Raw genomic sequence first — 13,610 nt, forward strand, 5'->3', positions numbered from 1 at the left:
TTTCAACAAAATATCATCGATAGATCTATTTTACGGTGTCTGTATAAATTAATTAACATATATTAATTATAATAACTGTAAAAAAAAATTAATTGGCACAATTTTTACTAAATATAAAAATTCTTATATTAATACTTTGGTTTTCTCGTTTGATCATTGATTGTTTATTGCATTGATTAATTGAATTATTATCTAATGTAATATTAATGATATATATTTTTTATTAAATAAAAATTATTAATTTAAGTACATCGATCCAAAATTATTTTACCAGATTCTTCGTATTCGTGACGGGACAACCACATTTGTTGAAACGATCCCAAAGAACTTAATATTGAGCCGCCGATCCAAGCGCCAAAGCGACGCTCGCTTAAGCTATTGGCGCTGATTATTTTCAGTCTCATACTCTGTTAATTATTTCATTAAAAATTACAATATTTAATGCTTTTTAAAAATTTTTAAAATCAATATTTAGGTTTAAAATTTACCGGAGGAGTTTTGCTGGCCAAATCTCTATTTAACCGATCACTGAAACCTTGTAGACAAGAATTTCCACCAGTTACGACAACACTTCCATACAAACTCTGAAAAAATATTTAATAATAAAATAATATATTCAAAAATAAATTACATCCTCGAAAAAATCTCTGATAGGTCCGTCTATAATTTTTCGATCAAATGTAGTGTTGAAAATTTCCGATAGGTGGCGCATTGTCGTTAAATTGTCTCCTTAGCAGAGATTTGTTTCAAGGATTAAGTTTTAAAATAAAAATTTTTTTTACACTTTTAAAGATCTTATTTGTCTTTAATTTTTAGTTCTAAATTTTTATTGATATCATATTTTTATTTATTGAAAGCAAAGGTCATTAAATAAAATATTTAAGGAATCCGAACCAAGCCAGGAGTTATTTAATTTTTAAATTAATTAGTTATTAGTTTAATTAACTGCTACATTAATTTTTATTGAAGTAAAAAATGTTATTTGAAGTAGATTTTTTAGAAAAATAAAAAATTATTTTTTTTGTCATCATACATAGCCCGATATAATTATTATCGGGCTTAATTATATATAATTAAGCAGTTTTCAGAATAAAGACTTACAGGCCTTATATCCATATCACACATCCCAACACTTGTAGTAACTAGAGGACCGACTCCAAGAATACTGGTCCCAATACCTTTGACATTACTAGGATCAAATAACGCTTCTGGAATCATCAATCTGATCGCTCCATAATCATCATTATAACCAGTGGGAAATTCAAAATGTTTCATAGGCAACGCATTAGCTGCGTCTTCGTCGTAAGGATTGTCGGCAACTTGAAGGCAATTCATTTGAAAATCCTGGAGAACTTCGCGGACCATATAATTGAGCCAGGAAGAGGTTGGCTGGAGGCCTGGCTTTTTTGTCCAACGAGGCGGGTCTCTTTCACGTACTACATCTTTTCGGATAATTAAAATTAATTAGATTTTTTATAAATTAAATAATTGTTCAATTTTACCTTTGCTGGATATCAAACAAGCTGGAGTAAGTTCAATATTTTTTTCTTCAAAAAATTGCCTGCATTGCATCGTTATAAAATCCCCACCCAATGGACTTTTAACGATACCTTGAGTTATTACATAGCCGTCGTGAACAGGAACAGCACTTGTGTGAGTTGCACCACTATCGACGACCATAGCCGTCGATCTTCCGTTTGCGTAAGCAGCTAGGACGGCATTTTTGCAAATATACATTGCGGGGACGTTGAATTTTTCAAACATTAACTCTAATAATTTTTCTCTTTTAGGACGTGTGTTCCAAGGACACTCAGACATTAGTATCGGGTGGTGCTCAGATAGTGCATGGAGTCTTTGTTTGTACGTATACTCAGCCAGACGTTCGAACATGTCCCAATCTTCTATCATGCCGTCCTTTACCATACTTACTATCTCCATGTCTGAAAAAATTTTTATTTTTTGATAGTTTATTTCATTTTGAAAAATGATTGTAAGTTTTTTTTTTGTTTAATACATCATAAAAAATTCTTAAACTACGCATTTTTAATTTTCTTAGCAGGAAGTTAAAAAATTTTAATTTTTTTTTTGTAAAAAAAAATGGTAAATTTAAGCTAAGAAATGTAAAATCTCCCTAACAGAACTGAAAAAAAATTTGTACGATTTCTACGATTCAAATTTCAACTCGGGAATCCAGTCTTAATTGAGGCGATAAATTCCTGATTAAAAAAATTTCCAGTTCAGGAATTTTTATACTTAAATATGTGCAAATTTTAAAAATAAACGAAATAAATCAGCTGAATAAAAATATCGATGATTGAAAATAATGATATTGAAAAAAAAAAAAAAAATAAATTTTAAGTATTTAAAAGTACTTTAAAATTATTTTAATACTTTAAACTCTTCTTTTCTTATAAAAAATTTTCAATAGTCTAATTAGATTGCAACAAGGGACAATTTTATTAAATTAAATGTCACCATAGAAGACAAAAATTACAAATTTTCATATTTTTAATCTTTTAATATTTTCTGGTTATTAAATAAAAATAAAATGAATTTTTTATAAAATAAATGATACTTTCAAGAGTAATAATTGTTTTAAAATTGAATTATAAAAAGAGACAGCTTATATAAAAATAATAAACTGAGCAAACCTTTTCGCCGAACTTGAATAGCCGTAACATCAATGTTATAATGTTTTTTGGAAGATTGTGGATTGGTTTGATCAGCATTATCAAGGGCGTCCTCCCACACCCCGAGGCTGGTCGGGATTTCGGCTTTTGGACAATCCTCTCCGCCATATCCGACGCGAAGACTTTGATGTCCAACATCAAATATAATGGCGCCGACCTCGTCTATTCACGGGCATGTGCAATAATGGATATATTTGTCAGACTATTATTTATGTAGACAAATGTTTGAATATAACGATTACTCACCACCACCGTAGACACCACCGCTCATAGTATACAATAGTATCTGATGGGGGTACTAATTTTGCGCATGCTTATCAATCCTTTATATATTTTATACACAATAAAATCGCTCTAAGCTGTAAAGAGATAAAAATTACTATGTTTAAGAGTAAATAAATCAGTAAATTCCTGCAGAGACATCTGTGAGTCAATCCTGCAAGGATGATAAGGGATAAAATCGAGTAGTCGAAAAATTCGGGGGTGAGTTTGGTGCGAGATGATATTCCTAGATTTTATCTTCTGCGGGTTATGTAAAAAATTTTTTTTGCTTGTAATTTTTAAGCAATAAAATAAATTAACTTGTTTTTTAAAAAAATAATTTTTTATTGTCAAAAAAAGTTTAATTTTTTATGAAAATTAAATTAGCCGAAATTAAAAAATTTTTATAATTTTTTTTTTCATTAAAAAAAATTTTTAAAAAATTTTAAAAACTATCAGTGCAATTTTTTAAAAATAATTTTTGTTCTAAAAAAAATTGAAATAAATTTTTAGTTTCTTTTAAAAAAATTTTCGTTTAAATAAAAATAAATCCAGAAAAGATACAAAGATTTTTTCATCGATTTAAAAGTTTAAAAAACTTTATTTTATTATTATTGTAGTTATTTTCATGACTTATTATATAATACTCGATAAATAATTGAGATAAGTATGATTGCACGTGGTATATAGGATAAGTGGTTAAGTTTAACAACAAATTGAGCCCAATTGAAGATAATCACAGTAAATAGTTTTAAAATAGATCGTAACTATAAATATAAATCCTGACTTATTAATATGTACAGCGGAATAGATCTAGATATTGTAAATTAATTTGTGACGTCAATTAAAGTTAGCAAGCTGCCATTTTATCGCAGTAGTAGTATGATTGTATTAATATTCATGCAGTTATCTTTGGATTTATTTTCTACGTTTATAGGTCGCCAATAATCAATTTTGAATAGTTACTATCCTTCAAATTTCAAGCAATAGTTAATTAAATTTATCCCAAAATTATCGTAAAAAATTCTTATCCATATTATTATTTAGTGTCATTGCAACTTTGTGCTTTTTCAAGGTTTTATATCATTCTCACCGATAGCAAGGCTGCTAGTAATAATTATATTTAAGATTAAGCATTAAGGACAATAAGAAATGACAAAAATTTTTTTTTCAATCAATATTGTATATTTTACAAAGTAAATAGAATATAAATAATCTACAGTTCACTTAAAACACAAAAGTGTTAATTTCTTTTTTTCTCCATGGTAAATAATTTTTTTTATATATATAATAATAAAGTATATATATAATATATACGATATCAACAGGAAAAACTTTATTTTTTTTTTTTTATTTATTTAAAAAACATTTTTATAATTAAATCAGTATACCAATCCAAGACATGAAAAATTTATCGTTTTAAACTTACGATTAAAAAGTTAGTGCCGTATAACTCAAAACGAAAATCGCCTTTCGTTTTTCAATAACTTCACTTTTAGATTTTATTAACATTACATAAATTTCGTTCTTCGGTAATTTTTTTTTTTTTAATTTTTTTTTTAATTAACTAATGAGATTAACATTTAGTTTTCGTTTAAGTCAATTCGTTAGTTTAAAACGTGAGCGTGTGAGTAAACAATTTTTTTTTTAACATTTTATGTGATCAGGACATAAATTACATAATAATTATCAAAGTCATGTAACGGAGGGACAGATAAACCATTTATAAGAGAAGTTGATATTCTTTTAATGTTTATTCATTCAATTCGTATAATCCAATTTATTATTTCTTCCTTTACTTTCTCTTTATTTTATCCCATCAATCAGCTTCAATATATTTTTATTTTTATTTTTATTTATATTAATAATAATAATAAATATGAAATAGCATTTGCACAATTATTTACACCGCAATAACGAAGTCTCGTCGATTTCGTTGGCCACCGTGACCACGATCAAGGTCGCACTCGGCTTCACTTAGCTCGAGCGCGTCGGAGAACCCCGAGGGTGGGTCCAGTTTGGCGATGAACAGGATTCCTGATCCTGCATCACCACGCTCCTGCTCCCGGATCCTATTACCCGGCTGGTGCTTGGGATTGCCAGGCCTGGGGATTGTCCCGAAACTTGTACGGGTCTCCTCGCCGGTATAACGCGCCAACTGTAACATCCTGAAAGAAAATAATTTTTTTTTTATTTTAAAAAAAAACTTGAGTATAAAAATATGCTTTTAGAGCATTAAATTTTTCAAATTTTAATGAAGCTTAATTAATACAAAATAAAAATAAAATTAGCGAAATTTTTTTCAAACGTTTATTTTTTTGATTTTTATATTGTACAGAAAGTTTCAAAAAATTAAAATAAAAATTTTTAAGAGTTGTAGGTTATACATTTTAAAAAAATTAAATCAATTATTAATTCTAAGCACTTATTAAGGATGAAAGTATTAGATTAAATTAAAAATAACTTTGAATTACATTATTAATTAATTGATTCGCAGATTTATTTCATCAAAATAAATGCAAAGAAAATCAAGCCAAAAGACTGTTTTCAATTAAGCGCTCTTGGCTTTACAAAGGGTTAAAAATAAAGCTTATAGAGGAACCTTTAGTAAACCGTTTTTTAACTCTGCATCAACAAGAAAATTTACTTTATATAGGATTAATTTTAGCGTTCTACTAAATATTCTGCTTACACTGAACAATAAGTAATATTCTTTAGTTATTAATTAATTACCGACCAGACAATTCAATTTATGTTAATAACAAAAATTCAACTTGTTATTATTTCTATTTATTAATAAAATCCGTTAATAAAATAAATAAAAAATTTCTACTTATTATATAATATATTTTTATTTTAACAATTTTTAAATTATTCAAAGAAAAAAAAATATAACTAATAAATTTAAAATTAGTTATAAAAATTGAGAAATTTTTAATTGATTATAAATAAAATATAAATTTTAAACACATGAAAAAAAACTTACTTGGGTCGTCTCCTTCCAGGAAACGATTTTCTCTCAAAAATCGGTGAGGGTTCCGTAGACGTGCTAGATTCTGGTCCATGGTACAAGAAGTCTAAAAAAATATAAACGCAAAAAATATCAAAATAATTGCAATCATTATTTTTCAACACTAATTAATGAATAAAAGCTCAAGTACATAAATTTAAATATTACATTAATAAGAAAAACTGCAATGACGCATTGTGCTGTGTGTGAGAAAAGCACACAAAAGATTGAAGCAAAAGTACTTAAATTTAAGACTAGCTAAAAGTAAATTGAATAAATTATTTTTATATAAAAAAAAAAAAAAAAAAAATAATAGGAGGCATATCGTACTGTGAACACGCGCGTCGGTTGCAAAAGCCGAGTGGTGCGAATCGACGAGGTGATTGGAAGACTCAGTTCGGCTGCTGGTCCCGACTTCAGTGTCGCTGTCCGAGCCCAGGGTGTCGTATTCCTCCGACTCGGACTTGCCCTGATTGACCTTGTGCGTTTTATGCAACGGCGCAGAGGACGAACGGCCTCCGCGCACCTTAGTGTACCGGTTGCAATCCGACTGCAATCAGACGGAATTTTCATCATTTAATTTTCATCATTTTCTTCTTTTGCTTTTCATTTTTTGTTTTTCATTTTTCATTAAATTTTTATCTACGGAACGGTTCTAACACACCGTATCGTTGTTTTTATTTGGACTTTTTATTTTTTCGTCAATCCATTCATTCGCATCACTTTGTCTTTGTCTGTCAATAAATATTTTCAGTGTAATACTAATTAACAAACGGTTATAAAATGCGGGCTTGACTGCGAAACGAAGCAAGGAGGGACCAGCAGTCGTGTTTAGTTTTATTACAATTAATGATTAATGATTCACAAATTCTAATGGCGACGCAACTAGATCACTCACAAAAATTTTAAAAACAACTAGTGAATTTTTCACATAAATAATCTATTTCATTTGTAGAATTATAATTATAATAGTCATAATAATAGTTAATGAAAACATGAATGATTAATAATTATTGAATTACATCTATGCAATGCTATAGATGATGGTCATTTTTACTTAAAATCTAATGATGATTTCTACCAGGGTCCGTAGCTTGCGTTTTGATATTAATTTATTTTTAAAACAGTAAAAAATTTTTTTTTCTTTAGTCATTTTAGCGTTTATCAAAATTGACACTTTCGTTTAAATTTTACACAGAAAGAAAAAATTTTTCAAATAAACTTTTTTTTCTGTGTTGTAATAAAAGTTTTTCTGTAAAAATAAAAAATATTTCTAAGCAGAAAATTTTATCTTTTAAGTAAGAGATTTTTATCTTTAATCAAACTTCAGTCCTCAATAGTTACTTTGATTGCTAGAAGATCCATCAAAGTCAGGAAATATCAGGCAATAATTTTTTTTTTGTAACTTTTGAGAAAGATTCTCACAACCTATAAGGTTAAAATAAATTTAAAAGAAATTAAGTTTCTAAAATAAAAATTTTTTAAATTGTGACAAGGAAAACTGAACTTCCCATGGTCGTTATCGACCACTTTATTGACGCCACGAAAAATGAGGGTTTTCCCTTACCGTTCGATTTTTGACAAGTAGTTCAGACTTGTCACCGGGCGTGCAAATCAAAAGTCCCCACTGCTGTCCCCAAAAACGAAGCGGGGTTGACAATAGGAAAGTTCGAGAACTCGGAGTGAAGGGTTATAAAAGAGCCGACAAAAGAAACATCGAGGCTTTTTGAGCCAGACCTTGGAACAAGTAACACCTTTTGAACCAGGCTTTTGAGCCAGTGACGCTTTGAAACAGTGAGGCTTTTGGCAAAACAGTGAGTCAGTATAGTGCTGTGTAATAAATTCTGTCATCGAGATTCAGGACCATCAAGAAGGAAGTCAATCTACGATCCGGAATTGGGAACCCATTACTTGGAGCCGGAAAGATTATTCGAGACGAGAGAGAGAGACCAACCAGCCGCTGATTTCGCCCGTTTCCACCAGGACTTCACTCAACGTTTGGAGAGTTGTAAAAGTTAAGTCAGGTATTATTATTACAATTATTTCAGGCCAAGCTTGAATTTGAAAATTGAGAGGCCGAATTAACTGTAATAAAATTTGTCAATTAATGATCGCTATTGTCTCAGATGTCACTTTTAATTTAGTAGATTCTTTTATAAGTAAATTATTCATCAACGTCATTTATTAGTTATTACAAGTCCTTTAGTTATGGGAAATTATTTAAGTAAAATTATCTTGGTAAAAATTGAAATAGTAGAAGCATTTGTGGAATTTAGATAGTCAAGGTCATTTTGGAATATATGTAGTTTGAATATTTAATGAGGCTTGTTAAATTTGTAGAATTTGAAATCTGAAATTTTGTAAAATTAATTCTAGGCCGTTGGGCTAAATTTAATTAATTTAGTAAATTTAGTGAATTAATCTATTGAGAAAATTGTTAATGAATTTAGCTGAGAAATTTTGGTAATGAATTAAATTAGCGAATTTGGCATTGGGTATTAAAGAAATGTTGAGCGTAAAATTCAAGGAATTTAGATAATTAGTAATTCGGATAAAGTGGGTATTAAGTTAGCGTCCGGTGGACGATTTTGTATGCAATTAGTGAGTTATTTAGAAACGTTGTATAGACGCCCGAGTCGGGGGTACAACGGATTAAGTTAGGAAACCGCTGCGTAGACGCCCGAGTCGGGGGCGCAGTCGGGATTTGTATTTTATATACAAATATTTTTTTACACGCAATTGGTATTTTATAGTATTCCGTCAGGTTGACGAGGGAAAATTTAGGTTTTAAGGTATTCCGTCGGAGTGACGAGGTTTGAATAAATTGGTAAGGGCCAACGTAGGTGAGAGGTTCTCACGATTAAGTTAGTTTAAGTTGTAAGAATAAATTGGCAAAGGCCAACGTAGGTGAGAGGTTCTCACAATTAAGTTAGTTATAAGAAAATTGTTAAGTTTGTAAATTGATTGAATAAATCACTTTAATTGTTATAAATAATTTTTTTCTCAGTTTTATTTACAGCCTTTCTCGGACTTCTCACGACCCTGTCTTTTCCCTCTCATGCTTCCCCGGTTTCTGGGACACCGTGTCTAAAATCCCAGTGGCGCCCTTTCTAAAGAGGAAAGGGGTAGCTAACTGGACCTGGGCTAAACCCCCCGGTTACAATTTATTTGAATTTATTAACTATTTATCAATTTCTATGATTAAAAATTAATTTCTTCTTTTATACAATAATTTTATTTAAAAAAATTAAAAAAAAAAAAAAACTAAAGATCGATAAATTTAAAAAAAGAAAATATTACTCTATTTTGTATAAATTAAAATTTTTTTTTTAAGTTCAACTAGTCAAAAATCGATAATTAAATTTAAGTACAAAAAATTTTTTATTGAAAAAAATTTTTTACCGTGTAAGATTTAAAACTTTCGCAAGACATTATAAAATATTGTGACATTACTTTAATTTCATATGATGCATTTCTAAACATAATAATTCCAAGTGATGACAATTAAATTTTTATTAACGCTAAAAATTTTATATCAATGATTAATGATCATAAAATTAATTAAAAAATTTAAGTGATGATTGATAACTTTGAATCAAATTGATAAAATTTTCAGCATTACTACGAAGACTTACAACGACCACTTCTAAATGAGTATTCCGAAGGAAATCATTGCAAAAAAAAATATCCGTACGGTAAAAAGTGCGATGATATTGGATGCTAATGGATGTTTATCGTAAAAACAAATGCAAGGAATGGGAAAACTCTACTACGGGATAAAAATTGATCAGCGCATTAAATTGTAGATTTAAAAATAAATTATTAATATAATTATAGTTTGCAATTAACAGTAAATAGTTGAAATAGTAATTAGTAATGGTGACAATAATAAAAAAAATTTTACCTCGCGTAATTGCAGAGTGTCGGCAGTAGAAAGCCGCGGATCGTGATAAACAAAAGTTTGAAGTGGAGCTGCTGAATCACAACGACTATCTCCACCAGCTGGTACACTTTCCTTCAATTGGAATGTCGCGTACGGGTAGATATCTTCCGAATATTCTATAACCAGTCAACAATTGTGTTCGCGGAATTACAAGCTACTGCGAAGCAATGTGAGTTTAAGAGGGCTTAATTCTAGTGTATATATTTAGATCGAAATATATTTAGTGTGTATATTTAGATTGAAATACATACACTGAATAGTAGCAAATAAAACGAATAATAATAATAACAATAAAGATAATAAAAATAAAATATAACTAGGAAGAGTGAAAATGAAATTGATGATGGCCAATTAGCTAGACGTCAACGCTCACCAGGAATACGCTCAAGAGTTCCCATCTCGTGGATCGGTGATCTCAATGGTTTTCGTACAGTCGCATAATATTGCTCTCGTTGCTCCATATTTTGTTTATTATCCAACGCAGCAGCTGTTTGAGCATCGTGAAGGCTGCCAATCTCGCCTAACAAAGGACCTAATTTAAAATTAAATTAATTCTATAAATCCAAAGACCGATGGTCCTTGTTTATCATTAATCGTTATTAAATTATTATTATTTCAATATGAAATTTATTTATTGTTTTTGAAAAAAAAAAAAAAAAAAAAAAAAAAAAAAAGATTTTGATAGCTTTTTTGCCTTTAAAAGTTCGAAAAAATTTTGGCTCTCATGTTTTTGGATAAAGTTTCTAGTTTATTTTTTTTTTAAGTTTTTGATATATTTTTTTTATAATTTTACATAAAAAATCGAACAATTTAAAAAAAAAAATTGATCAATTTGATTAAAAAAAAAAATACTTAACATGAGTTGACCCCACTTGTAAATAATTACCTCATATTTATTTATTACTTCAATAAAAAATTGAAGATTGAGAATTGACTAGTATGAAATTTAAAATTTTGATAAAAATTACTAGTCAAAAAATTTTCAAATCAAAATAATTGAATCAATTCTCATTTTCAAGTTAATTTTTTAAATCTAATTTTATGTCCTATTTAAAATATAATTTTTAAAACAAATAAATAAAAATTTTGAGGGAAATTTTGAATTTTTCAAAACTAAAATTTAACCCTAAAATTAAATTTTAATTTAGGTTTTTTTTTTATTTTTATCTGAGATCTTATCTATTGTATTTAAATAATAAAAAATGAAAATATTTTGTAGTAGACAATATAGCTTACGTTTTCGAAAACAATAAAATACAGCACCAGCAGTGGCAATAATAGCAAAGGAACATAAAACTAACGGTACTATTAGCTTCAAATCAGCTAGTACGGAAGATTGTTGTGGAATAAATTGATCTATCTCCACAGTAGGCAGTGTTGTAGTAATATGAGGCTGAAGTGTCGTTATTTTGTATTCAGCCACTGAAGATCCAGCGTTATTGTGAGCTCTTACGCGGATGTCGTAAGTTGTTCCTGGATGAAGCTCGCTGAGCGTATAAGATTTTTGAACCTTTAAATAATTATTTATAGAATATCCCCTCTAGTATTTAATAAATAAAATATCAAAATAAAATGATTTACTTCAATATTGTTGGATACAAGTGTCCACAATTCTTCATTGTCCTTCCGGTACTCGAGTTCAAACCACGTGATAGGGCAGCCGCCGTCGTTCCACATGCTCAGATGCAGAACAATCCAGGACACATTGACAGTGATAAATTTGTCGATACTTCCAGGAGAATTAGCTGGCTTGGAGCCTTTTGTTGTTGCTTTTACGAACTCACTCGGCGAACCCATTCCTATTCTATTGTAGGCAGTAAGGTAAATTTGGTACTCGGTACCGCACCAGAGTTGCGACAATAAGTAACCATTTATTTTGTGTGACACTTTCACCTCTTCCCAATCCCCGAATTTGCGTTTGTAATGAAGTATGTAGCCGCGTGTAAGTGCACCTCCGTCGTCACCCGGTTTCCATTGGACACTTATTGAATTACTCGTTGTACTCGTTGCGAGAAGCAGCGGTGCTGACGGTGGCACTGGATTTAGATTTTATAATTACATTTTCTCGACAAAATTACCTTGTTAGAATCTAAGTTAGAATTATAATTAATGCTTTGAATAAATAATATGACAGAGATTTTCATTAATATTTTTAATGAGCTTCTTCTTGGAATAGATCATTTTTTCCTTGCCAAAAAATTTTACTTTTTTTATAAACTAATTTAGGTGTTATTACTTATTTTCACACACCGAAGAAAAAAAATATCTCTTTTTTTTATCATTTATTTTTAATTAATTTCTGATGAATAATTTAACAATAAATGACTATGGAAAATATATTATACTAAAATACAAAAAATAAATTCTATTAAAATGCACTATATTTCTTTAAATATTGACTTTTTTAAAGAAATAAGCTCATCTTGATGTTACACTCATCAATAGCTTTCATATATATATATATATATATATATATATATATATATATATATATATATATATATATATATATATATATATATATATATATATATATGAAAAATTGATGTGGGTATTCAAATGAAAGGTCTCGATCTGTGTAATGTCGGAGTGAGCTTATATATTTAAAAATCACAATATTTTAGAAGTAAAATTTATACAAAAATTAATTTTTTATACTTTTATGTTATTTAACTATTTTAAAAATTTTTTTTATATTTCACCATGTGGTTTTCATATCAATTTCCTTCAAGAGGAAATGCATCATAGAAAATTGTCTATTCAAGACGTCAGCCGTTATTAAAAATTTACTTTCAATTTTCATGCGAGACGTCAAGTATTCAATTATTTATCAAACATTAACTGTCTAACTGTGAATAAATAATCAGAGTAACTAAGCAGCTTTGTCGCAAGAGTCTTAGAGTCTAATCTTGTAACTTATATTCCTGACTAATTTTTCAATAAAATAAAAATAAATAAAAAACAGCTTTCTAAATCACGTCATTGTTTTTTTTTGATTTATTATTTATTCAATAAAATTTTAAGTTTTTAAATAAAAAAAGTAAAAATAAAAAATATAAAAATACATTACCTTGGACAATTAATTTATGGGTAATTTGATCAGAGCCGTGTTGATTTTCTACGTGACAAGTGTAATTACCACTGTCCTCACGATGAAGATCAGCAATATGTAGCGAGCCATCAGTACGAATAGTTATTCTGCCGGACGCTTTAACTACTTGGCCCCATTGCTTCCATAAAAGTGACGGTTTTCCCACACTCTGGCAAGGCAAAGTTACGTCTTGCTTCCATGGAACAATTGGACTCATTCCGAATGAATAAATTGCCGCAGGTACTATTCAAATAAAATATTATTTAATTACATTTCACGTTGTGAAAGAGTACTTCAGAATATTTAAAACTTTGTGAAATTGTATTATAATTAATGAACGAATTCATTTCAGTTATATTCATTTCGCTAAATATTTCAACCAATCATTTTTCAATTACGGTAATTTATATTAAAAAATATCAAACAGAAACCAATATTATACATTTTAATTAACTCCAGACTGTATAAATATTTTTGTACTGAATGTTATTTCAATAATTATATTTACAGTCATCAATTACCGGAGAGAATTAAAAATAAATGAGAACGTGTATCATTTAACTCATCAAATATTTATTTAATTATCTAATATTATAATTATAATAATTGTTATTA

At 28.7% G+C, this 13,610-nt stretch overlaps 2 protein-coding genes across 3 annotated transcripts in view; both read right to left on the reverse strand.

Moving 5' to 3' along the window:
* Positions 1 to 97: 97 nt before the first annotated feature.
* Positions 98 to 3,065, reverse strand: LOC141527102 (actin-like protein 6B). The gene is made up of 6 exons (XM_074242399.1): positions 2,937 to 3,065; positions 2,652 to 2,852; positions 1,503 to 1,940; positions 1,102 to 1,442; positions 489 to 584; positions 98 to 407 (listed from the first exon to the last, which is right to left on the reverse strand). The coding sequence occupies exons 1-6, from the start codon at positions 2,959 to 2,961 to the stop codon at positions 243 to 245; spliced, it is 1,266 nt and encodes a 421-aa protein (XP_074098500.1). The 5' UTR covers positions 2,962 to 3,065; the 3' UTR covers positions 98 to 242.
* Positions 3,066 to 4,584: 1,519 nt separating this feature from the next.
* Positions 4,585 to 13,610, reverse strand: part of LOC141527702 (cell adhesion molecule Dscam2) — a 137,962-nt gene continuing 128,936 nt past the window's right edge. For both annotated transcript variants that reach the window (XM_074243310.1, XM_074243311.1), the window contains 8 exons: positions 12,975 to 13,238; positions 11,486 to 11,940; positions 11,141 to 11,414; positions 10,278 to 10,436; positions 9,866 to 10,020; positions 6,292 to 6,511; positions 5,938 to 6,028; positions 4,585 to 5,119 (listed from right to left, as the gene is read on the reverse strand). In XM_074243310.1, coding sequence (XP_074099411.1) covers positions 4,855 to 5,119; positions 5,938 to 6,028; positions 6,292 to 6,511; positions 9,866 to 10,020; positions 10,278 to 10,436; positions 11,141 to 11,414; positions 11,486 to 11,940; positions 12,975 to 13,238 — 1,883 coding nt within the window. In that variant the 3' untranslated portion in view covers positions 4,585 to 4,854. The remainder of the gene's footprint in view (positions 5,120 to 5,937; positions 6,029 to 6,291; positions 6,512 to 9,865; positions 10,021 to 10,277; positions 10,437 to 11,140; positions 11,415 to 11,485; positions 11,941 to 12,974; positions 13,239 to 13,610) is intronic.

Source organism: Cotesia typhae, unplaced genomic scaffold (genome assembly GCF_013202065.1).
Source record: "Cotesia typhae breed Kobodo isofemale line unplaced genomic scaffold, CoteBio_Ctyphae contig_4, whole genome shotgun sequence".
NCBI lineage: Eukaryota > Metazoa > Arthropoda > Insecta > Hymenoptera > Braconidae > Cotesia > Cotesia typhae.

Bases quoted from the DNA above. Each gene is read 5' to 3' on its own strand.
- LOC141527102 (XM_074242399.1), bottom strand. From the start codon at position 2,961: ATGAGCGGTGGTGTCTACGGTGGTG. The intron at 1,443-1,502 runs GTAAAATTGAAC...TTATCCGAAAAG, and splicing joins TTGTTTGATATCCAGCAAAG to ATGTAGTACGTGAAAGAGAC. The intron at 408-488 runs GTAAATTTTAAA...AATAATTAACAG, and splicing joins TGGCCAGCAAAACTCCTCCG to AGTATGAGACTGAAAATAAT.